Source organism: Erythranthe guttata, chromosome 14 (genome assembly GCF_056151865.1).
Source record: "Erythranthe guttata isolate IM_541 chromosome 14, IM_541, whole genome shotgun sequence".
Classification (NCBI taxonomy): domain Eukaryota; kingdom Viridiplantae; phylum Streptophyta; class Magnoliopsida; order Lamiales; family Phrymaceae; genus Erythranthe; species Erythranthe guttata.
Genome location: NC_142546.1, coordinates 10,292,093 through 10,318,942, shown reverse-complemented (window position 1 = coordinate 10,318,942; position 26,850 = coordinate 10,292,093). Strand labels below are relative to the sequence as shown.

The window sequence follows — 26,850 nt, the reverse complement described above, 5'->3', positions numbered from 1 at the left end:
AGCTTCACTTGGCTGAAATGTTGGGATAACTCGGCCAAACTGCGATCAGGCGAAAGCGACGACAAATAGCCTATGTCGTCCGCACGGCACCTCTTGGACATGGGGGAGGCCTGCCCGCCGCTGGCATCCCGCTTAGCCCGACCTGCCTCAATCTGCGCCAGCTCCAGCGAGCGAAAGGAGTCGTGCGCCTCCTGATTGTCGGCATTCTCGATACCAAGATCGATAATAGGCTCCCAGTGGACAGCGGACGGCGGCGGGACAGGGCTCTCTCGCGTACCCTCGGGGCGAGGGGTGGAGCCGCCCGCCGTGCTCGCAGCGGCGGTAGCAGGGGATTGTTAGCGAACAGATGGGGCCTGACTGGTGGATTCAGAGGGGGTGCGAGAGGATTGTGCGCGCTGCTTGACGAGAGCCGCCTTCATAGCGTCTCGAATCATTTCGTCTGAAACATAGCACAATAACAATGGTCATTTACGAGAGGGTAAAAGAGAATAATAAAAAACAAAAAGAAAATTTTTTAAATCTTCCTTTCTGCAAAGGCGTATAAAATAATGGGACAAAATATGGAGATTAGTCCTAGAAAATACCCAGCGGGCGGGTGTCTGGCGAAGACATATCCCACAATCCAGCACGGGCAAAGAGAGAGGGAGAGGCTACTATCTTCTCGATGTCCCACAATTGAGGGGGCATGCGGGCTGTCAAGCGAGCAAGTGTCTCTAAGCATTCGGGAGACACCCCAACAGGACGAGGGGCTGTCTCGACGTACGATGGATCAAAGCCCCAAGGGGTGGGCGAGCGAATGAAGAGAAAGTGCTTGGGCTAGTTGTGCACTTTATTGGTCAAGCCCTTAAAAAGGCCTACGCCGGGGCGAGCTGTAAGATGGAAAAAGCCAGTGGGGGAGCGATTCACCTTTAAAGCAGAGTGGAACAGCTCGCCAGTGGGATCAATGGAGGCCTCGGCGCAAATAATGAAGAAGGCAGACATGAATTTAATGGAATTAGGAAGAAATTGATTGATGGGCACGCGATATTTGCGAGCCACATCCAGGAAAAAGGGGTGAACGGGCAGCGACAAGCCCGAGAGCAGTTGGTCGATATGCCAGGTCATATAGCCAGGTGGAGGGTGAAGGGAGTCTTGCGAGGGTGAAGGAAGGGCTAAATCGTAGGAAACATCTACCCCTTGCCGAACGAGTAGGTCGTCGATGTCGTCGGGGGTCAAAATCGAGTGCTGGGGGTTGGTCAAGATGCAAACGGAGGGTTCCCTCACTCTCGGAACCCTAATAACCCCTTTCCCCCCGCCAGAGGGGGAGGTCGCATCGCCCCCCCCCCTTTAGGTTGCGAGAGGAGCGGGGCCTTGCCTTTACCCTTTTGCGAGCGAGCAGAAGTGGCCGGTGGGCCTCGGGTTTTGGATACAACGGCCCTCTTCTTGGGCCTATTTCTCTGTTCCGACGGAGGGCCGAGGCGAATTAAAGGGGTACGAATCACCCCGGAGGAAGAGAAGGAAGACTTGGAAGACATGGAGTAGAAGCGAAGGAGGAGAAACACGAAAAATAATTGGAGAATCACAAAAGCAAGATAGAGAAGTATTTACCTGAATGAAAGGAGGAGCCGGAGGAGGAGGAGAAATCGATTTCTGACGCAGGAGAAGAAAAGAGGAAAAAGAAGAGGGGTTGAAGAAAGAGGAAGAATGTAAAGGAGGGGAAGAAGGAGGACTCCCCTTTTTATAGTTGAAAGCACGAGATTTGAAAAGACCTGCCTGCGCTGCATTAATGACGAGTGGACAGCGCAGGCGGCGATACAACTTTCAAATAAAAAAAAAATAAAAAAAAATAAATAAAAAAAATCTTGATTTAAATTAAATAGGAAAATAAATCCAGCTATTTAATTATTCGGAATTTATACGGTTTTTCTGCTAAGGAATGTGAAACGAGGCACGTTATTCGTCGGGATGGAATCCAAGCCGTCTCTCGCAAAGGAGCGAACTCGCAGCTACTAGCGTCAGGTCACAAGTAACCGCGAGTGGGGGACTAGTTGATCCAGCCCATTACCGCTTGATAGATCCAATAAAGACCAAAGGCCCAAACAAGGTCAAAAGGCACGATTAAGCCCATTAACAGAAGAGGGCCCATTAGACTGGTACTCGTTAGGCGAGAGGGACCAAGCACCGGGTCGCGGGTAGCCTGCGAGCGAGAGGCTTCTCGCTGACTCGCTCTCTCGCCTAGCTTCTCACCGTCAACCGGAGATGATCATTGCTGCACATGGGGGTATTTAATGCACGTCCAATCTACTGACAAGTGCAGAGGAATGTCTCTTCGGGCCCTACTTTTTTCCCCCGCAGTCGCCAATGAAATGACGGATTAAACTGCATTGAAGGTAATTTGGGGTCCGGATGCATAATTACCGTGATTGGACAAGTAAATTAAATTGAAGAATATTTGGCGTCCGTCCCTTTCTTTAGTATAAATAGGGGCAGAAAATACAGGTAAAAAACAACACACGAAATCATATACATCAATTACATAATAAAGCCTAATATCTTCTTCAGGAAGTTACTGACTTGGCCGTCGGAGTGCTAACTCCGGCCTAAGTCCGGTTCTTTTCTTTCTTGTAGGTCTATTGTGGGCTCCGGTCCAAGTTCAGGCCTGTCCAATTCTCTAAGTCAACCCACCACGAATCCAGCCGGATTACTTGCGTTTATTGAAGTATCATGGTTTTATTCTTGTTTTATTTTTATATCCATAAATATTTCCTTCGGGCGAGCGCAATTAGCTCAACCATCCGTTCATAATTTACTTTTGGGACCGAAGTCGTGGGGATCTCCCAACCTTTTTCACGTACTTTCAACTATCTTTTGGGCCGAAGCCGCGCGGATTTTCCAACCCTTTTCACAGACTTTCAACTACCTTTTGGGCCGAAGCCGCTGGGATCTTCCAACCCTTTTCGCGTACTTTCAACTTCCTTTTGGGCCGAAGCCTCGGGGATCTTCCAACCCTTTTCACACTCTTTCAACTACCTTTTGGGCCGAAGCCGCGGGGATCTTCCAACCCTTTTCACATATTTTCAACTACCTTTTGGGCCGAAGCCGCGGGGATCTTCCAACCCTTTTCACATATTTTCAACTACCTTTTGGGCCGAAGCCTCGGGGATCTTCCAACCCTTTTCACATATTTTCAACTACCTTTTGGGCCGAAGCCTCGGGGATCTTCCAACCCTTTTCACAGACTTTTAACTACCTTTTGGGCCGAAGCCGCGGGGATCTTCCAACCCTTTTCACATATTTTCAACTACCTTTTGGGCCGAAGCCTCGGGGATCTTCCAACCCTTTTCACATATTTTCAACTACCTTTTGGGCCGAAGCCACGGGAATCTTCCAACCCTTGCGAACAATTAGCTTTTTTGTTTGTTTCTTTGTTTCTTTTCTTTCTTGTTTTGTTTTGTTTTTTTTTTTTTTTTTTGGTTAAAAAAAAAAAACAATCAGCTTTTCTTTCTGCTGCAAAATAGCCATCGAAGTTGTTGGACGTTCCAACCCGCCAACGAGCTCGCGAACTTAATGTGTTCATCTCATACCAAAGAATCTTCTAAATTCTCCTTATTCTAGCAGATCACCGGCGCAGCTTCAAGAAGGTTGAGCTCCATCATCTCTTTCGAATCTCCTCGAGGAACCGTGGAAGGGAGTTTTGAGCTTCCCCGAATCAAATTTCGAGAGGTGTCTTCATGTCTTATCTCTTGACCATGTTGATTCGAGCTTATGAGCTCAAACGCGAGCCCCAATGCGAGCTTCCAGAAATCTCGTACCGACAAAGGAATTTGTGCTCCAGGAAAGCTTAACTTTTTTTTTTTTTTGACAAAAGATAATATCATTAATTTTACAACTTTCTTTGTTCGTGCTCGCGGTAATCCCAAATCAGCTCGCACCGGCTGAAATCCACATATGCATATTAAGCGACCTAAAAATAATCGAGGCACAAAAATGTGGCGAGTTGCTCAAATAATACAAACATGGAAAATAAGAGATACAAATCAAAGTCGATAACAAAGAGTTAAATTGGGAAAAACCCTAAAAGATTCTTAAACTGTGAAGACGAAGAAAAAGAAATAATATATCTTGCATACAAATTTCCCTTCATAGTTGTTGAGCCTTTTTCCAATACCTCCGGTGAACATGGTCCACATAATAAAAAAAAAATAGAAGCATAGCAAACTCACAAAAATAATTAGATCGAGATGAATTAGGGCTGTTACAGCAGAAATTGGTCCCGTAACCACTATTCAATTTTACGACAAAAAACATGAAAATTCAATTGAACTACTAACATGCACGAATTTCTAAGGCAGCATACGATTCAATAACATAAAATTGTTCATGCGAACTACTGCTAAACTTCAAAAATCTAAACATGCACTTTTATTTATTTACATGCTTCAAATATTAGGCAGACCATATTCAAATTGGTTCGGCAAAAAATCATATAATTGGTATGCATAAGAATTCGCAAGATGAGAAATACATAAATTCGAATAACACCTAAAGAGGATTTCCATGGAGTTCTAAACCATCGTTTTAATTAATCAATTAAATCCCTAATTGCTCATATCTTTCAACACTTAATTCATCACACTAGCGATCATATAAATATATCCAAATTAATAAAGCATAAGTCCGAGATAACATTAATCTTCACAAAATTCACAAATAATTAAGAATTTATAGGGGATTTATATTTATCATAATCTTCCCTTAATTTATTGCTCAACGTCTCAACTCGACTCGAAGTTCCCACAGACGGCGCCACTTGATGGTGCTCGAAATTCGCACACTCAAAACCTCCTCCGAAACCCTACTCTAGGTGTTGCCGAAAAGTCCACCGCTCGTCAGATCGAAGAACGCGACACCAAAAAGCGGTAGAGACATAAAGAATAGAGAGAGAGAGTTTGTAGAGAGAAAATATTATTGATTGTGTGTAAAAGCATGACCCTAATTAAGGTTTATACATGTATTTATATAGGGAAATTATACTAGGTCAAAATTATCTCTCTGGCCCATTTTCAAAATGGTTCGGCCCAAGTTTGCCAAAATGAGCCCCATCAGTAAATATAGTAAAAATTTCAATTTCTAAAAAAAATACGATAAATTACGTGCACTCGATTATCAATAAGAAACATATCCTAAAACATGGTGTGGCATTGCATGCACAATATGCTATGCCTCAAAAGTAAGTTTACCAAAAAATGTTGAAGGAAGTTGCATTCTCTCCATGTGAATTTCATGAGTCAGATATTTAATACTAACAAGTAAAAAGTAATTATAGTTTGGCTCAAACCGCACTACTTCATCCGCCCACTTATTTGTTCGCCTCTTTCACCCTTCTTTGTAGGCACAATCCCTCGATTAAAATGCTCTACGTCACGACATTGCATGCCACACCTCTCTCACACATTTCGTCGAACAGTTGGAACACCTTGTGCATTTCTCTATCGTTACGGTACGCATTCAGCACCCAGTTGTAACTTGTAAGTATGCAAGTCGGGCAACGACCCTTCACCCTTCATCTTCTCATAAAGCTTAAACCCATCCTTTTTCTTGAAAAACCCATTTATCAAAGCAGTGTATGTGTATTGATTAGCAACCAAGCCAATATCTCCCATTTGGGAAAAGAGTTTCTTTGCTTTCTCAACCTCAACCTTCTTACAGTATCCGTTGATGAATGTAGTGCATACAACTACATTAGGGCTCAAACCCGTCTCGCGAAAAATCTCCCAATAAATCGAGAGCTCTCCTTAAATCCCCATTGTCACAACAGCCCTTCATCAAAATTCCAAAGGTGTCAGCATCAAATCCAACTCTTCCCTTATTTTTCTCGAAAACCAACCAAAGCTTGTTCAAACCCATTGCCTTTTATAACACACTTCAGCACACTATAAAAAATATTTAACGTATAGGAAGAATAGAATAGGAAAAGAGAGAGAAATAATAATAAGTAATAGAATAGAAACACCCATTATGTTATGGGTTGATTACATGGAATATATATAGAGAAATAATGCAAGGTAATAGAGTTTGACTAGGTAACTAAATCCTAACTAATCTAGGTAACCGAATCATAATAGAATCATAATATCCTACAATATCTAATAATATAATATACTCTAACACGCCCCCGCAGTCGAAACGTGACGAACGTGAAGACTGGACAATCTCATGCTAACACGCTCCCGCAGTCGGAATGAATAAACTCCAAAAGTGAAGACTGGACAAAAACCACGAAACATAACGCTAGAGAATTCCTCGGTGAAAATATCTGCCCAATTGATAGAAGAAAATAATAATAATAATAACGGGTGACAGAAAAATAATCAACTTTTGTTTTTGTTTTATCGAGATAGAGAGAAGAGATGAGAGAGATGGAAGAAGAATAATTAAAAGAAGATAGAGATTAAAGAGAGAAAAAATATATTAACCGACTAAGAAGAAGAAGATGTCGGATAATAAGAAGAACTGATAAAGATAGAGATGATGCACCACCACCGGGGGAGGGAAGAAATTGGGGGGGTGGTCGCCGGCCATGGAGAAGAAGAGAGGCGGCGGCTAGGTTTTAGGCCATAGGCCATGGAGAAGAAGAAGAACATAAAAGATAAAGAAGATGCACCACCGAGGGAGGGAGAAAATTCGGGTGATGTGCATGAAAAAGATAGAAAAAGAAAAAAATATTAGAGTACCACCACCGGGGGAGGGAGAAAATTGGGTTGTTACCGCCATGGAGAAGAAAAGGCGGCTAGGTTTTCACCGCCATGGAGAAGAAAGGCGGCTAGGTTAAAAAACCTAAACCTGGTACTCTGATACCATATAGGAAGAATAGAATTGGAGAAGAAGAGAAATAATAATACGTTATATAATAGAAACCCCCATTATATTATGGGTCGATTACATGAAATATATATAGAGAAATATTGCAAGGTAATAGAGTTAGTTTGACTAGGTAACTAAATCCTAACTAATCTAGGTAACCGAATCATAATAGAATTATAATATCCTACAATATCTAATTATATAATATACTCTAACAGTAGGCATAAGCCCTTTATCCATCATTTCATCAAATAGAAAAAAAGGACTCGTTCAGTTGGCAACTGCGCTTTGGCATAATAAACGAGAGAAGAATTGAAGTAGTTGGAGTTATGCGTCAAGTATGAAAGAAGAGAAGAGACTGAAAAATGAGGGGACGTTATTTTATCGGAGAGTAACTGCGAAATGAGGGACTGAGCATGCAAGACCATGTTGAAAGATAAAAGGTGGCAGATGATTACCGATACGGATTGGTGAGTGTGGTGAAGAGGGAGAGCGCTTAAAACGAAGGGGCTTTCAGCATTTTGGAAAGGAGAGCAACAGCTTGATGCTTACTTTGCAGACATTTTCACAAACAGTTTGCAAGCAAAGGTAGAGTATTTTTGTTCAACTGATTGCTCTTCTATTGTGCGCATAACACATTAGCTTGAGTTAAGGCTTACTGGGTTGATGCAATAGATATAGAGCCTCTCTTTGCACATAATTTCTGAGAAAATCAAACATAAAAAGAAAGTTGTAATGTCATGAGTATAAATCCAAGGAGAAATGTTAATATTCATTGTCCCAGAAAGCAGCCGAGTTTTTTTTTTTTTTTTTTTTTATATCAAATTGGTTATTCATTATTGTCCCACATCCATAAAAGTTCATATAATGGAGAAGAGAAGTGAATATAAAATGGGAATCCCTTCGTTGCTTGTAAGTCACGCAGCCGCACGGTGAACACATAACGAACTATTCTTTAGCCTTTTACTAAAGAATACAAGAGGATACCCATAATAATAACAAAAATCACTTAGACTTGTTTGGATTGAGAAATTTTAGGATAAATTTTAAATCACTCTTCCATTTTAGTTGCTTTTTTTTTGAGAAAAAATAAGAGCTTTTCATTCAAGACATATCAGATGATACAATATCCAACACCACATCAGGTAATTCACGAACAAAGTTTGGTTTTTTCTTTGACAAAGCCGCTATTTCGTGGGCTGCTTTATTACCATTTCGCCGAACGTGTTGAGCTCTAAACTTCGGTAAACTTGCTCCCAACCTCTGTATATCTGCTATAATGTTACCATATTCTGCTCGAGAACTCGAGGCATCTTTAATGGTTGATATTACGACCAAGGAATCGCCTTATAATATTATATTTTCCCAATTGTGGATTTTAGCCATGTCCATTGTCATTAATCCTGCTTTAGCCTCCGCCGATGTCGGATCCAAATGTTGTTTTATCCTTCTAGATAGCCATCCTAGACATGCGCCTGTAATCGATCTCGCAATCACACCTAGGCCACATACACCGTCAACATTATTCACTGCCGTGTTAAAATTTACTTTGACTTCATCGTGATTAGGGGGTAGCCATCGCCCATCTTCGTTAGTCCTATGAATTCTCGGACGCAAAACCTCTATTGTGGCTTCATGTATTTCGCTCCACAACTTCTTCGATAGATTTGCAATATCCATTGCATTTGGAACATCCCCTTCGAAAATCTTCTTGTTTCTAGCATTTCATATTTGCCAACAAAGCAGAACACATTTTTCGACAATTATGGTCTTGGAGTTGGTTCTGATTTCTCCCATCCATTCGTTCATGTCTGTTTTCGTCGTTAAATAACTTGACCGCGGAACATCACTCATAGCCCATATTTGTCGAGATAACGAGCAATAGAACAAACAATGCATAACGTCTTCCCCTCGACTTTCACAAAAAAGCACATATATCTTCTTCCAACACTCTCCTTTTCAATAGATTGCTTCGAGTAAGTAGAATTTTTTTGCATGCCCTCCAGAGAAAAATCTTGACCTTGTTTGGGATATTTAGATCCCATAACCATTTCCACATCCCCCTTTCATGAGCGGACGAACTATTACCTGGCCATCCATCCACTTCATAGATAATTTTAATCGCAAGGTGGTAAGCACTACGAACTGAATATAACCCACTTCGGTTATAGTGCCAAATACATCGATCCTCATTAAATCTGCTTCCAAGAAGTATAGACAGTATACTCTTGCTATCTTCTTCGTAGAAATTATTTTTAATTAAATCAAACATCCATTGGCCACTAACCCCATCAATTAGTTCACTCACCGTCGTCGTGGACGGCCAATCACCTCTCGGAGTAAAAATTTGAAAGGTACTCTCTCTAGGCAGCCATTTGTCACCCCTGATTTTAATAGAACGACCATCTCCAATTCGCCACCGCAGCTCAGCTTCCAAAAGATTTTTCGTGCCCCAAATACTTCTCCATGTATTTGATGGGTTCGGTCCCATGGTTGTTCCAAGAACATTCGAATTTGGAAAATATCTTGCTTTGAAAATTTTGCCCAAAAGACTCTCGGAATTTTCCAATAGACGCCAGAGCTGTTTTGCTAGTAATGCCGTGTTAAACGCTTCCAAATCCCTAAAACCAAGCCCACCTAAATGTTTACTCATGCAAAGCTTTTTCCATTTTGTCCAGTGAATACCTTTACCATTCGCGTCCTCCCACCAAAATTTTGCTATTTTGCTATTTTAGTTGTTTTTGGAGCAACAATAGTGATGGATTTCAAATGAGTCATTTGAAATCCTTCTTTCAAATCCTTCCATCCAAGTGGAATCTAAATGAAATTTGGAACCTAAATAACAACAATACAATACAATAATATGCAAAATATTATTGCAATTTCGAAAATAAATATTACAACAATCTAGGAAGAATAACGTAAAAATTTAGAGCTGAAATTGTGTAAGCTATAATTCAAGAGTGAGAGAAAACAGGAGCCAAGTTCGATTATGAGATTAGAAACCTCCAAGTCGGGAGAATTACATTTTCCGTCCATCATGTTTGGTCATATTCCACTTTTGGTCCCCCTTGTTCCAAAGTGAACAAATTTCACCTCCAAGGTGCAATTTTAAACACATTGGGTCCCCTCCGTCACGTTGCGTTCACATCTAATGGAAAACACTATTTTGGAGTGAAATTGAAATTTAAAATTGTTTTGGGGTTGGAAAACAATAAAAAAAATTAAACTGTTATTTATAATTAATTATTTTAATACTATTTAGTATAATAAAATTTAAAATTGTTTTGGGGATAGTTTATCTTTTTCTTTCTTTTTATTTTTTGATTTATTTGATACACATATATATATATATAATTTTGTTTGTCAAAATTAGAATATTATTCAAAAATAAATTCAAAGGGATATGTATTTATTTTTTTTCATTTTATTTGTGAAAATTAAATATTAAGTATAATAAAATTTAAAATTGTTTTGGGTATCTTTTTTTTTTTTTTAATCTACATATATATTATTTTGTTTTTTGAAATTAAAATATTATTGAAAAATCTTCTAATGTATATGTATTTTATATTTATGTTTTTTGCATTTTATTTGTGAAAATTAAACATTATTCAATTTATTTTTATTATACAAAAAATTATTAACAAAAATTAATTTTATATAATACTTTAAATATTTAATTGTTTTCCATCCCAAAATATTTTTAAATTTCAATTTTGGCCCCACAATAGTATTTTGCATTAAATGTGAACGGACACATGACATAGGGGACCAAATGTGTTTAAAATTAAACCTCGGAGGTAATATTTGTTCACTTTGGAATAAGGGAGACCAAAAGTGGAATCGGGTCAAACATAAAAGGCGAAAAGTGTAATTCTCCATCTCCAGGTCTAACAAATTTCATACACATATGAAATGCCCAAACCTCCATCTTATTATTACTAGTTTCCGATACTTTTCAGCAAAAGTTGTTATAAATTCACAAGTATTATTTCGTATGACTCCACCAATACTTGTTTTCCAGAATTTGATAAATGATGATACATCAATATTAAGTTTAAATCAATTTGGTGGAGAGGGAAGCCATTTAACTTTAATGTGTCAACGGTATAGGTAACAATTTGGGACCTATAGAGTATTGACATATTAACACGAAGGGTAAAAATACATAAAATGTAGTTTTGTTGTAAAATGGCCTATTTATAACTCTTTGGTTTGTGTTTGTGGAAATACATAAGAATGTAAATAACAAGACAAAGAGAGAAAGAGAGAATGCAAACAATAACAATCCGTAGAGAGAAAAACGTGGGTGTTTAAGGGAGGGGAAATTTTCATTTATATAGCTGTAATCCACCGGAAGTTACAAATGAGTAGCAACCACTACAATGTGTGTAGATAATGGGGTAGTGGAAAGTTGAGAATCTATAGTGGAATATGGAGGTTACAACCTCTCATATTTTAGGATAGGAAGACCCATTTTTCCATATTATTTACAACACTCCCCCTTAGTGATTCCTATCACAACACTACTGTGCATTTCATGTTGCCTTATAAAAACCTTCCGAGTAATAAAAACCTAGTGGGAAAAAAGAACCTCGGTTAGGAAAAAGAGTACAACACACAATCTTTCCAATCAGCATGTGTTGCCTTGTTAAAACCTTGGCGAGTAACAAAAACCCTATAGGAAAAATAAATCTCGCACGAAGGAAAAAGAGTACAACAGGGCACCCTGATATCTTCTGGATACTGAGTACCTACATAGTACTCCCCCTCAAGTTAACTCCCCCTGCTATGTACAGGGGAGTGAGCTCGGATAATTTACTCAAGTCACTATCCTTAACATGTGTTCAAAAGTTGACTTTAGGCCAAACTTAGTCTAAAAGTTGGAACAGTTATCTCGAATTTTGATCTGCGGGATAGATAATGTTGTTGCTGATTGAAGAAAACTTCAAAGCTATGTATTTGGAGTTGTCACTTTTAATGAAGCCCATCTTCATCTGCTCAATGCATATTGTATTACAGTAAAAATACAATCCCATAGGATCTTCTGTGTTAGTTAATTCACATGAATCTCGAACATGCCTAATCATGGCTTCAGGCCATGTGCATTCACTCACTATCTCGTGAAGCAAACATCATGCATGATTTGAACAAGTAAAAACTAAGATACATTTCATAGAACCCCAAGACATAGTGATTTTCCCAATACTAAACCATAGATTGGGAATGAGCTTTATGTCGATACAACTTCTAGTCAATGCCACTATAAACCACAAGTTTCACATCATTCATTGATGTATAGGGCGTGTCGGTAAGGTGAGATAAGTCTACCTAATAAATTTACAGAAAACGCTAAATTATATCGAAAACATGGAGTTAAGCATAATAATGCATATATTATATTTACATGTGGCACTTGTGGTGCTAACACTTCCTCGTCGTCCTCCATGGGTCAAAATGAATCATTGGACCTATTCCACCGTCAAACTCCCATAGGTGTTACTCGATAATTTATCTTTATCCATAACATCTTCTGGATGTAATTCGATTGATGGACAAAAATATAATTGACATGATAAATTTTAAGTTGGTATAGCCAACAAATTAATCTTCTTTAGATCTTTGATCTTTAACTCAAATTTTCAACAATTGAGCTTTTCTTACTTGACTTCTAGTCCAAATCAAGTTCTTGTCATTAATATAAATTGTAGTAATAGGAACAATCAAAACCAATTATTGTTCACCTATTCTCTTCCGAGCAATTGTTCACTTAGAAAATTATCCTATATTCTCCTGGAATATTTCTAGTCATAATTAAAGTGAACGTCTCAGCCCAAATGAGTTTATGTTCCGTGGTCTGGAACTAATTGCTTCGGGAAATCGAAGTCATTCTAGAACTTTCATATAAATAATTTTATCTAGATCCCCATCAGATACTTTGTGACCACGTATTTAATAACATTCATCATGAGAGAGTATACCTCTTTAAAATCAATCTCAGGTTGTTGAGGAAATACTGAATTTACATACATTAATCCACATTCATGATCAAACTAATTTAATTAATTAATTAATTAATTAATTAATTAATCCTCCTCGAACCAAGCATGACGAAGCGTAACTTCAGCCGTTATCCTATTCTCCGGATCGTAACTCAAAAGCTTGCTTAGCAGATCAAATCCGACTCGTGTAAGCATCGGAAACTTGTCTCGTGTCAAATTACAAGGCAATTGACCAAAATTAGCTACACTACCCGGCAAACTCGTAAATCCAGGCCAAATATCCTCGTTTGGAGTCCCCAAAATCCTATACACACACTTAATCTGATCCAATTCAGATTCCCCTCTAAAAAGCGCTTGTCCCGTGAACAACTCCGCCATTATACATCCAACGGACCACATATCCACCGTACTTGAATATTTTTTCGATCCGAGTAGAATTTCTGGTGATTTATGCCAAGGAGTGCCTACACCCGGTGTGTACAACCCCGACTTGCTTCCGAACGAACGGCACAACCCAAAATCGCATATCTTCAAATTTAATATCCCTTTTTCGTCCTTCTTCACGAGAATATTCCCCGGCTTCAAATCCCTATGCATCTGTTTATTCGAATGCAGAAACTCGACCCCCTCCAATAATTGCTTCATCAAACACTTGACTTCGCTCAGATCAATAATAAAGAGCTCATCTTTCTTCTTGGATTGGATGTACTTATTCAAATCACGTTCGAAATACTCCATGACTATATAAACGGTGTCTTCTTCTTCGTCGTCAAAATCATTACCGACGTGAACTTCCTTTAATCGGACGATGGAAGGGTGAGGAAGAAGGGACTCGAGTACGTCGGTTTCTCGGAAGGAAAATAGAGAAGTTCCGTGGAACTCTTGTTTGATGGCGACGATTTCTCCGGTTTTCAAGTGGCGAGCTTTGTGTACAACGCCGTAAGTTCCAGATCAAATTGTATCAATACTTTGATAACCAGAAATATTATGCATACCGGAGGAATATTCTTTATTTGTTTTTCTTCCGATAATCTTGGAGGATACATCGTCTTCATCATCGTCACTTTGAATAAAACCGCAGTCAAGTTTGGGTTTCTTGAGAGTAATATTTTGAGGCGCTTTGGATTTGAAAGCTCGTTTTCTAGACCCATAAATGGAAGCATAGAGATTCTTCTTCCTGCAACAACTCGGCGGCGCGGCCACTTCGGCGGCTATGGCGAAACATTCTCTCTGATGCTCTCTCTCAGAAAATCAAATCTGGTGTTACTTTGTTTGCAATGAGCCGAGTAGGGTTTATATACAAAGAACATTGATTCATGTTAGGGAAGTTTTTGAACGTCATTAATTACCTTTCTTTATAGAATTGAACGTTTGTTGTACTACTACTCGCTTTGTAATTAAATCAAATAGGTAACTATTTGAGATCAGATCTTTAGGTTTGTAAATTCTAATCAAATTCATTTTACTAAAATAATAATAATAATATTATCATCATCATCATCATCATCATCATCATCATTTATGTCATAATTTGTGTGATTACTCTGGATATAGGTCGTCGTAGATAATTCTACAGGGGAGAGAACGGACTATGCATGTCGAGATGAACTGACTTATGTAGAGAAGGCAATTCTGGATGGGTACTTGGTTGATGTTGATTTGAGGTAACATCACTAACTTACTTAACATATGATATATAATAACTTGTTATGTATCAATGTACTAAACAAATAGTGCATGTTTATTTCTCTTTTAGCGTATCTGTGATCGAAAGAGGCCCAAATGTATTGACTGGAAAGTATATGTGCGATGTTTTGTTTGATCAACATCTGAGTGGGGAACATATCGATATGTTCTAAAACGGTCATGGATGCGCATGGGCATGAGATTGATTACCTCGAGACCCCTACCTAGGTACAAAGTGATATAATTACAAATATGTTGCATTCTATGTATACTATTCATCTTATATTTTATTATTATGTTTCGTAGCATGAGATACTGGCAAGAGATCGAATGGACTTCAAAAAGATGCGTGATACAGAATTGGGTACTTTATTCAAAAGCTAAACATATTTTGGATCTACGGCAATTGAGAAACTTGGAATATCACGTCTCTATAGCAAAAAATATGTTCTGATACCTATAAATCCCAAAGATCACTGGTTCCTACTTGTATTAGACCCTAACGAAAAAGTTTTTCGCCATTAGAACTCCCCAGCGCATTCTCCGACGTGCCCATAAATTGCAAATTATATCGTAAGTCCTCAAAAAGATGATTACTTTAATTTATTATTGGGGAATGTGGTATATGTTTTTATTAATCCGTAGTTTGGGTATTGTGATTCGGCGGTGCTGCACTATAGAAATGAGAATACATGTATATTAATATAATAGTATATTTTCGTAGGCTAGTTATTATAGCAGGGTGACTGAAAATAAAACCGCAGTGGAGATACCTTCAGATGTTGGGCATGTGATTATGTGATTTAAACTTGTTTAATTCGCATGAAAAAAAATTCCGATGCGTACACGTGCATGTTACCCAACACTTACATCATTGGAAAGCAAACTCGTGTTTCTTTTCAACCTACCCCTTCCCCTATCCCTCTAAATGTTCTGATATTTTAGAGTATGTGCTTGGGGATGTGTGGGGTCCTGCCAGTGTTCCTAAATATGGTGGGAACCGTTACTAATGATTTCTCTCGTAAGGTGTTTGTCTTCCAGCTGAAACAAAAATCTGATGTTATTGATAAGTTCAAAACATGGAAAGCTTATATTGAGAATCAAACAGGAAAATGGATAAAAACCCTTAGGACACACAATGGTAAATAATTTTGTAATCAATAAATTGATGCTATATGGTCTGAATATGGAATTAAAAGGCACAAAACTGTCCCTTACCCCTCTCGGCAAAACGGGGTGGTTGAACGCATGAATCGAACTCTTTTATAGAGAGTGTTCGAGCCATGGTCGCCACTTCTGGTTTGCCAATTATGTTTTGGGGTGAGGCTGTTTTGAATTTCACTTATTTGATTAATATATCTCCCTTTGTGCCTTTAAATGGTGATTTACCTTAATGTGTTTGATCGGGTAAAAATGTTGATATGTCGAACTTGTGTGTTTTTGGTTGTACTGAATTTATGCATCATAGAACTGATAAGCTTGAACCTCGTTCTGTGAAATGTGTTTTCTTGGGTTATCCCGACGGGGTTAAAGTTTATAGACTTTGGGTTAAAGGGGAACATGGCTATCAAACTGTTATTAGTCGTGATGTGATTTTTAAGGAATCTGAATTTCCTTGCCTTGTTGTTCATAGTTCTGTGAATTCAGAGACTGCTCCAAATAAGGTGGAGCTGTCTACTGTTAAATCGGAAAAAAGTGTCTGATATTGAATCTGAAATACTTGAAAGTCTGCATGACCAAAATGTTGAACATGACTTGCCTAATGTGGATGACTTGTCTGATTATCAATTTGCTAGAGATGAACCTAGACGTGAAAATGCTAGGCCTCCAAAATGTTTTGATAGCTTTCATCTTACTTTTCATGTTTTCAATGTGTTTGAATCTATAGATAGAAATGAACCTAAAACTATTAGGGATGCCCTAAAATCTGATAAATCAGCTGAATGGTTAAATGCTATGAAAGAAGAAATTAACTCTTTCCATGTTAATCAAACTTGGACTCTTGTTCCTAACCTGCTAATTGCTCGTTGGTAGACTACAAATGGTTATTTAAGGTTAAGGATGAGGTAGACTCTATTAGGTATAAGGCATGTCTTGTTGCTAAAGGTTTCACGCAAAAGGAAGGTATAGACTATACTAGTAATTTTGCTCCCGTTGTTAAATTGACCACTGTTCGTATTATGCTTGCATTAGTTGCGCATTTTAATTGGGAATTAAAACAAATGGATATAAAAATTGCTTTCTTGCATGGTGAGTTAGATGAGCATATTTATATGAAACAACATGAGGGCTTCATAGATCCTAAAAGGCCTGAATATGTGTGTTTGCTGAAAAAATGTTTATATGTCTTGAAACAATCACCTAGGCAATGGAATAAGAAATTAGATTCTTACATGCTTTCATTGATGTTTAAGAAAAGTTATTATGACCCTTGTCTTTACTTTAAAGGTACTCACTCTATGCCTATTTTCTTGTTGATCTATGTTGATGATATGCTTATAATCGGCCCTTGTGTGAAATATGTTGATCATGTGAAAATGCGTCTAAGTGAACAATTTGACATGAAATACTTAGGAGATGCGAAGAAAGTATTGGGCATGAGCATTGATCGAAATCGAGATAATAATTTGCTGTTCTTGAATCAAATTTTGTGTGTGAGCAAGATCTTAGAAAAATTTGCCATGTCAAATGCTAAACCTACAAACATGCCTTTAGCTGCAAAATGTAAAATGTTCCTTATGCCAATGCAATAGGTTCTGTGATGTACTTAATGGTAAGCACTCGCCCCGATATAGCTTATGCGGTAAGTTATTTGAGTCGCTATATGTCGAACCCAGGTATGCCGCATTCGAAAGCTTTGAAATGGCTTCTTTCTTATTTGAAACATTCTTTGCATATGGGTCTGAATTTTTCTAAGTCTCAAACTGGAATTGAATTAATTGGATATGTTGACTCCAATTTTGCAAATGATAGAGACAGTAGGAAATCCTCCACTTCTTATGTTTTCACTCTGTGTGGATATTAGTTGGAAATCGCAATTGCAACATATTGTAGCTCTATCTACAACCGAGGCTGAATACATCGCTACCACCGAGGCTATAAAAGAAGCCATATGGCTTTAAGGCATTCTTCGCGAAATTGGTTTTCTTAAAAAGGATATCACTGTTTTCTCGGATAGCTAATATAGAATTCAATTATGTAAAAACCCGGTTTTCCACGATCGTACCAAACACATAGAGATAAAGTATCATTTCATTTGAAATATAGTGGAACATGGTATTATCAAGCTAGAGAAAATTCCCTCACAATTTAATCCAACGGAAATGGGGACTAAGTGTCTTCCACTCGAGAAGTTTCGCTCGTGCTTGAAAAGTTTGAGCCTAATTTCTCAATCATAATTATTGTGCGTAATTTCTGGGCTGTCTTGGTGACTGCCTCCCTAATCTTTGTGATTATTTAATCTTTGTGATTTATTTATGTACTATACTGACTTTGTCTTTTTTGAGCGCTTGAAAATTAAAACGGCAATGATGACCTCCTATCCCAAATTTGTCTCGATGGCCCATTTGGTCTCATGTGAAGAATGTTAATTTAAAATGGGGGCCCGAATGATTTATCAGGCCCAAGCCATGGGACCCACCAGGCGGCCCACTTCCATGGAGTCGGCCCACTCTTCACTTAAACCCTTGTAGTTTTTGATGTGGACCGTTATATGAAGGGGCTCGATCTGAGCCGTCCATCCTGCACTTATATACTCTCTCCCTTTCAGTTAAGATCTCAAACCCTAACTCTCTTCTCTCTCTCTCCGCCGTTGCATCTCTTCTCTCTTCACTGCTCCGATCTGTTCGCCGATTTCCATGGCAAGAATCAAGTCTTCAATGATTCATGCCTTTGATATCGAATTTGTGATCCTATATATACTTGGTATATCAAGAGATAGTGTGACACGAGTGAAACTGTTGGGAATCAGGCACATGTACGCAACAGAAAACAAAATTTTTACGTGAAATAAAAAGATTTAATTCACATAATCACATGCTTGACAATTATTTAAACAATTAATTGCGTACCTTTGCGCTTCCAGCGAAAATTAAAAACAACAATCATGCGAATTAATTTAATCAACAGTAAATCAATTAGCATGCTCGCAATAAATCATGAATTTCATATAAACATTAAATACATATAAATTCACGAAAATATTCTACGAAAAACGAACACGTATAATTTAATCTAATTAAATTTAAAAAACAAATCGAATATCGAATTCGAATGTTTACCTCTTGAAGCGTGAGGTAGGCACACGGATCGAAGCAAGACTGCCACGGAAACCAATCCGTGCAGTCGGGAGTGGCGACGGCGGCAGACGGGCTGGCGACGGCGGCGCGTGTGGATCACACGCTGTCTTCGGGCGGAGCGTGAGGGCGCGTGCGGCGTCGGCTCGGGGGCTGCTTCTCGGCGATTGGCTCATCGATCTTCCTCCTCTTGGATTTCACCTCGTATACCAAAATCAACTAACACGTCTAGACACGTAAAAGTCAATAAAATGGAAGAATAAAATTAAATAAAAAATACTACTGATAGTATTTTAGGCGCATGAGCCGATTCCGGCGACGGCGGCGACGACGGCGGCGGAGGGAGGGAGAGGATTCGGCCGTGTGAGATTCGAGCGGCTAGGGTTTGTGTAATTGTGTTGTCTTGTGTTCAAGACCTATAAATCATTTATTTATAGTGTCTTGTATAAAAGCCCTAACGGGTTTAAGTTTGACCGGGCCCAACAACTTAAGTTCATTAGTTATTTACTGGCTTGTTTCTCACAACTCAATGATCGGAAAATTGTAACGATTATATTTTCGGAATCATTATAATTTCTTCGTCATTACGAGTGCCTATTCTCGATTTCCAATTTCTAAAAGTGGAAACGCTAATTCAATGCACTATCTAAATTTGGAAACTTCCCGATTTACAAAGCTCACTAAGATGTTCGCCTATTCGTTTCCTTTTCTTATTCCCATTCATAATTCCAAATTACGAATGTTGGACTCAATCATATTGACTTCCAATCATGAAAATATTAAACATTTTTATCTTTGACCGTTTATTAAAAGATCTCGAGTGCACGAGCAGTGTGACCCTCGATGGTTCAGGTGAAGCTAGCCGTGGGTCCACAACCCTTTGTGGTCTAAAGTCGTCCCTTATAGTTACGATTAATATGAAGCTCGTTTCATCTTAATCACCCAACAAATCAAGATTGGCGTCTAGCAACTACGCGTCATGATTCCCTAGATACAAATGAAGTGCCTGCCAGAACCTTTTGATATAGTTAACGTACAGTACGATCGCTTCGATTCATATGTCCCAATTGAACTAGAGGCATTGGTTCATCAAGACCTCCTTAGTAGTTCAATGACCAAAAAAAAAAAAAAAAGATCTACGAATTTTTTCCAAAAATAAAAAAAAAAGAAAAAAAGAAAAAAAAGGGCAAAAAAAAAATTAATAAATAAAATAAGGGTGTGATTTTTTTGGGATGTTGTTCAAGTAAGTATTAGTGAAATTCTTCTTGAAGTTCACGATTGAATTGCTGTGCTAATCGCATATGCATTCATAAACCCATTACAATACGTAATTTATGATTTCTTGAGTATGGTCATGGGGCTCTAGGTATACCGTGCATCCAAGAGCATGTTGGTGGCCTTCTATCATGTCTTGCTCTAAGTTCTTTTGGTTAATTCTTGAAAACAAGGCACTCTACATTTTTGCTCTTGTGACCTCTTTGGTTTTCTTTCCTTGTAAAACTTGGATTCTACATACTGCTGCAATATATCTATATGTATACGTATATACTTCTTCTTGATTTTTTATTTTTTTCTAAATCTCTGGAAATCTATGGTTTATGAGTTTATTATGTCCTCTGGCTGACTGTTGACACGTTGATGTCTTGATACGTGATCTGTTTTGAATCTCTGAAGGAGCGTGTGGGAATATACTTTTGGTTTATCATGCTGCATGTGGGATCTGTTACTATCCTGACAACAGATTTGAAAATATCTTTGGTTATCTTGAGAAGTCCTATTTGTTTTCAAAAAGTTGTGCACTAACTATCTTTAGGGCTCATAGGATTTCTCAATATTTCCTCTACTCGACTTCTATCTTCAATATCTCTCTATGTTTTTCGAAAGCTACTCGTATCTTCTCTTTTATGTGCTCCACAGATTTACCATGGAAAGAGACAAATCGGTCGAGGGGTCTGAAATGAGGAAGCACAATCCACTATGCATCGCCGTCCGACAAGAAGTCTGGAAAAACGTCAAAGTCTGTGACAACAACAGTGGTCTTTGTAGTTCCCATCTCTCTTACAGTCACCAGTCCCAAGCTCCAAATAAGGTGTTGTCTCTGATCCGGTGGACAATATTCTGGTTGAAATTGATTAAGAGGCTATTTTCAGCTCACCTGTGCAGCTTAGCCAACCTCAAAGGCGGCGTTGAGAGCAAGTATGGTCTTAAGGATGAGTCATACTATTCGAGTGTCACCAATCTGTTTCTAAGTAGACTTATGCTGCCGTTACTGCCGTACATCTAACTAGATATGAGTCATTAGAATCTTCTCTGGAATCCTAACTTTCTGTTGGTTCTCCGTTGTTGGGTCTCGAGGATATTTGCGAAGTGAAATTTTCAATGTGGCTCCTGAATTGGATAAAGATTTTTACAGGCGTAAGAATCAAATCACTGTTATGCCCTCTGTGTCGAAGGACACCATAGCTTTTTTTATCACTGTAGGATGAGTTTATCTGAAGCATCCCTCATGATGTTTTTATCGACATTGGGAGTACATTTTTGCCCAAATTGGAGCTCTTGCTAACATTCGCACATAAAGTTGGAGTGTCTGTCTTTTCCCTCGTTGATCTATCACTCGCTGTCACAACATTTCTTAGAGGCAACTTCAGCTTCTATGCTTGAACAACCAATCACTATTCATCCTAAGGTATTGGTTGAGCATTTTGATGATCCTCAAGAAGATGATTTGTCTGTGATCCATGTTGCTCCGAAGGCGAAAAAGAGTTCACTAAATGACTCTGCTTCTATGACCTCTAATGTTGCTCCTGAAATTCGTGTATCAAAGAGGATGTCACAACATTTCAAGTGAGCATTACGGTTGTTCTCACATCTATGCATGAACTATTTGCAACTTTGGCACAGTCTGGTCAGAAAGAGGGAGTAGCAACAAATCCAGATACCCCAGCAAAAACTGCCATACACAAGGGAGAAACTTCAATGAGGAAGCATCAATCCACAACCGCAAGGCAAAGTATCCAGCAGCTTCCATGATGATGATGATCTACTCGCCGACTATGATTATTAAGGGAAGATTTCTTGAAAAACCTTTCGTAGTTTTTTTTGTCATTTCTGAACTGCTTCAATTTACTTCCTTATTAGGACTGTTATAATTAGGATTATTCTCCTGCCTTTTGGTTGTGGGCTTTGTTATCTTTATTTTGTGTCTTGTTCTTGTTTTTGGATAGGTTTGTGCTGTAGGAAATTTATGTGTTACAACATTTATGTGTTGCAACTTCTATTGTGCTAACAGTTTGTGATGCATGGGGAGTTAATCATTTCTGCAGGGGGAGTTAGTCTTGTCTGGAGGGGGAGACATGGATGCTGACCAATCTATGCCAAAGGGGGAGATCGTTGGCGCCATATTTTTGAGTATTGAAGATCTAGGAAATCCGCCGAGTTTTTGGAATTAATAGATTGGCAAAGATTTATTTCCATGTTTGTTTTGGGAATTATTTAGAGTCCTATGTTTGTAATATTCTTATTAGGACTTTGATTTATTTCCATGTATCTTATTCTAGTTAGGACTCTTTGTAGTTATCTAGAATAGAGTTAGAAATCGGCTAGAATTCTACTTACCTAGATATATGATTTCTTGGAGATCAAGCAAGGGTTTGGGAGGTAAAATTCTTGCCTATATAGAGCCTCACAAGTCATTGAAGATCTCAGCACTTTTATTGGAGAAAAACCTCTCATCGTATTGAAGATGTGCTAGGGCAGTCTGCTGAGCAGGACTGTGCTATCGTTGCGTGTGACAACATATACAAAGTTGCTGTATATAGATTTTGGGAGAGGTCATCTGCGTTTCTTGTAACAGCCCGCATTTTCATAAGCATTTATATATGATTATATTGAACATATAGTAAATACGAATATACGTGCATTTCATGAATCGAGTAGCAATTTATACGTTCTCTATGTGTTTATGTGATTTAGATACATTATAGTATTTTTAGAAGTAGACATTATTATTAATTGAGTAGTTGATTCTAATTATGTGATTTAATGAATTATGTGCTTTAGTCCATGGATTTTAATGATGTGCTTTAATTGATGATTAATCTAGGATTGAGATGTGTGAAATTAGTTTTCGTTATAGTTTAATTGGTATCTTATGAAATTTATATGAATTATATGTTTTAGTGTGTGTGTATTGGCCGTGTGTTGTGGGAAGGTGAATTACTCCCTAAGTTTAATAATTACAAAGGACTTCGCTCTTCTCTTCTATATTGCTAAGATGCCCCAAGGTATGTTCTCCCAAATTGCTAATAAAACCCCAATATCTTTTATATTGCAAATAAGGGCCTCATCTCCCCTATAAATAAGCCCCTCCTCTTCACATTCTCTTCACACCAAAACATCAGCAAAAAGGCCCTCTCCTCTCCCTCTCCTCTCCCTCTCCATCGAGCAAAAACAGCCCCAAAGAAGAATTCTCTTCTTCAATTCTATCACCCCATCAAAGACCCTCTCTCCCTCCTCTCTTCAATTCCTATCCAAGAGAAACTCCCTCCTCTTCGATTCTGCTAAAAATCTTCAAGAAACAACCCCTTCACATCCTTCAAACTCAGCCCCAAAGCCATCCAAGAACATCCAAGCCAAACCCGCCGAAAATCCACCGAGCCTTTGGTTTTCTTACTCCTTCATCTTCGATTTCTTGCTCTTGGGTAAGGACCTTGGTCTTTACTGAAATAATAACCTAATTAATATAAATTATATGGGTTTTAATGAATTATATATTTGTGGTTTTGATTTTGAGCTTTAGAAGATAAAGTTCTTGATGAACACTAATTGAATTTCAGTTTCATAGCATCTGTTTGTGTTGCATGTATCATCGGGTAATTCTTAAGATAAAATTATGAAATTTTGTGGTAGTATATACCTTTCGATTAGATTCATTGTGATATAAATTATGCATAAATAGGATTTGTATTGAGTGAGTTATGAACCGTTTTCTGAATCTGCACAGTTTCGGAGTCATCCACGAATTATGTGTTGAATACTGTTGTATACTAATCTTATTGAGTTGATTCCACTTGAATATGATTATAAACTTATGAAACTGACTTTCTAAAAAATTTGGTAGTGTTTAAGTAAATGTATGAATTAATTGGTATTTTTAAAGTTAGTGGATCTGTTCTGAAATTCTGCTTGTGTTACTGCACTAAATTGATTATATCTCTTACAAAGATAAGTTTCTTCATAAACTATTTTAACCCTATAAAATAGACTTAGATATGAACATGTGTTCCAAATTTCATCAGGTTTGGATCTACGGTTTAGGAGATATGAATTTCTGAAGTTATAGTGCCTAAATTGCCAGATCTGTTTTGATCAAAGATGTAGATATAGATCACTAATGAATTTTCAGGTTTTCAGTCTCGGAGTTTACTGCATGTTTCACAGATGCCCTGTTTTCCTAAAATCACGAGAGTTTATGGGTAGCTATATCTTTCTGTTCTCTTTAATTTCATATATTTTAATCATCAATCGGATTTCAGATGATTAAGATATGAATTATTTACTAAACCTGCACAGTTTTTGAGTCAACTGAGGATTTGCTTTTAAAATGGATGTTTTCCTAGTTTGATTTCCTTGATTCCACTTGGACTATATTTATAACCTATAAAACCAGTTTTCTGCAAAGTTTTACAGTGTTTGAACAAAAGGGTGATTTATTGGGTATTTTTAAAGTGGCTGATTCTGTTTCTGAAAGTGTGACCATACTACTGTACTGTTTTACTTATTTCTCTTCGTCTACTGGTTATTTTCGAAAACTGTTTTAAAGGGGTCTTTTCCAGTCATACAGGAGTATTGTTTTAAAGTTTCAGAATGTTTGAAGGTATGGTCTAAGAGAAATGTATTTTTGAAGTTAACGTGTCAAAACTGTCCGATTTTCCTATGAGTAAACTACTTGAATCAAAAGGTCCTTTGTGAGCATGGTTTAAACTCTTGAGGCATAACTTAACATAATAGTTGAACATAGATGAAGTTTCCCATGAGTATTGAGCTACATCTAAGAAATATTCTTAGACTAATCTATGATTAGAATAATAAGTTGTTCTTTGAACTTACTATGTGCTAGTACTTATAATGAATTAGATTTCCCGATGATTCTTTAAATAAGAAGCGTTGAATTTCATTATGTGTATTTGAATTATGTGATTTACTCTTGTGAGGTACAAGTATGTATATGTATAGGTATATTTATATGTATATCGATAGTTTAGACCTATGATGTTATAGGCGTACTCCCTTCGGGTTGAGGAAACTTATAATCCATATTTATAAATTAGAGTATATACGTATATGTATAAGTATATAAATACGTATGAGTGCCTATGTGTGTATACGTGTACAAGTATATGTGTTCTTTATTACTAATGTTTGATCTACTTGTGCTTACTATAGCCTCGAAAATTACTTATGAATTATGTGATTTAATTCCTTCGAATTACGTGAATGATATAATTGGAATTATTATCGTGTTGCTATTAAGATCTTTGACTTGCGTGCATTAATCAAGTCATTAATTGGTATTGCATGGTCTACTATAGAAGAGTCAAAATTGTAACGTTGCTACGGTTGAATAGACACGGGATACAGGGGGCCGGTATCCCAACAACAGTTACTATAGAACAACAAGGTGGTTAGCTCCCACCGAATGACCGGGCTCAGCATATAAACGTCTATTGCCGATGCTTACGTTAGGGATCCCAACATGTGCATACTTGCATACGAAAGATTTTGAAAGAAAAATGGTTTTATAAAGAGTTTTGAAAAGGGGCTTTCGTTCTAAAAAGGGGAATTTCGTGGGAAGGGATATTTTGTACAAGACAAGTTCCAAAATGAACTAAGAAATGATTTCTAAAGGAAAACGAATCCCCACATGATTTTCAAAGTGAATTTTAAATGGCTTTCAAAGCAAAACCAGACTTTTTATTATGTGCTCATATGTGGAGTTATATGTTTAATTATTGGCGATGTGATTATATGTCGTGATTAACGTCGATGAAATAATATAGCATAATATAATTATGACGTAAAATAACATAAAATAACATAGACAGAAAAGAACATAGACGAATACTTTAGGACTCCCATAGGTCGTGAGAGATGCGATGAGAGAGGCGTGAGTTCGTCAGACTAAGACTAATGTCCTTACTGAGCCAGTGTTTGGGCTCATGCTTTTATGCAAATTATCTTTTTCAGGTTCTCCAAACTATTTAGGAGGCCGACGGAGTGGAGTTCGAGGAATCGGTAGCCTTGATGCCTTGACTGTTTAACCCGGATTTTTACCATGTCAACGATTTCTAAAATATCTAGCCAAGATATCAATTCTTAATTTTTGTACTCTGATTTGGGAACCCAGTCTATTAAACGGGGGTATCTTAAATAAAGTTTATTTCCTTCCGCTGTCTTACGAGTGTTTTCTAAACCCCGGTAATGTTTTATGTGGATTATTCCGCCACCTCGAGATTTCTTTCAAAATCCCTTTCATGTTATGGTACACTCTCTATGAAAAATCTTATTTTCCGATTGTGGGTTAGATTTGAAGTAAAGGGAAATGGTTCTAAAATTTTAAAGTGGTTTTTCTCAGAGTTCAAATTTGTTCCAAAAGATTTTAATAAAGTCTGTGTTTTCTAAAATTTCTTTTAAATCATTGAGGGTGCTACATTTCTGAAGGGAGTTCAGGCTTGAAGAAGGTTCAACGCACGCGGAGTGGAGTTGTTGTAGAGAGAGACACGAAGTTCGATTTGTGTACAAGATCGGCGTAATAATTAAAGAGGGATTCTTTATAATTTTTAATAAGTCTTATTAATGTACACTGTAAATCTGAACTACTGAAATCGCGTTTGCAGGTCCACGTGGATGTAGGGCACATTTGTGTCTGAACCACATTAATTTCTTGTGTTCATTTATTTGCTTTCAGTAGTTTATAACCGTGTTAACACAAGAATTATAGTTGTAACTGAATACTGTTCCTA

The 26,850-nt window shown here is 37.8% G+C and overlaps 1 protein-coding gene and 1 long non-coding RNA gene across 2 annotated transcripts; one reads left to right on the top strand and one right to left on the bottom strand.

The window, feature by feature from the left end:
* Positions 1-12,932: 12,932 nt before the first annotated feature.
* Positions 12,933-13,586, bottom strand: LOC105974007 (cyclin-dependent kinase G-1). Its single transcript, XM_012999050.2, has one exon. The coding sequence runs from the start codon at positions 13,584-13,586 to the stop codon at positions 12,933-12,935; it is 654 nt and encodes a 217-aa protein (XP_012854504.2).
* A 9,525-nt stretch (positions 13,587-23,111) lies between these two features.
* On the top strand, positions 23,112-26,282 carry LOC105969463 (uncharacterized). Its single transcript, XR_016029875.1, has 2 exons — positions 23,112-23,529; positions 26,075-26,282. It is a non-coding gene; the product is annotated as an uncharacterized LOC105969463 (long non-coding RNA).
* The last annotated feature ends 568 nt before the right edge of the window (positions 26,283-26,850 follow it).

Excerpts from the sequence above, each read along its gene's own strand:
- LOC105974007 (XM_012999050.2), bottom strand. The coding sequence starts at position 13,586 with ATGGAGTATTTCGAACGTGATTTGAATAAGTACATCCAATCCAAGAAG.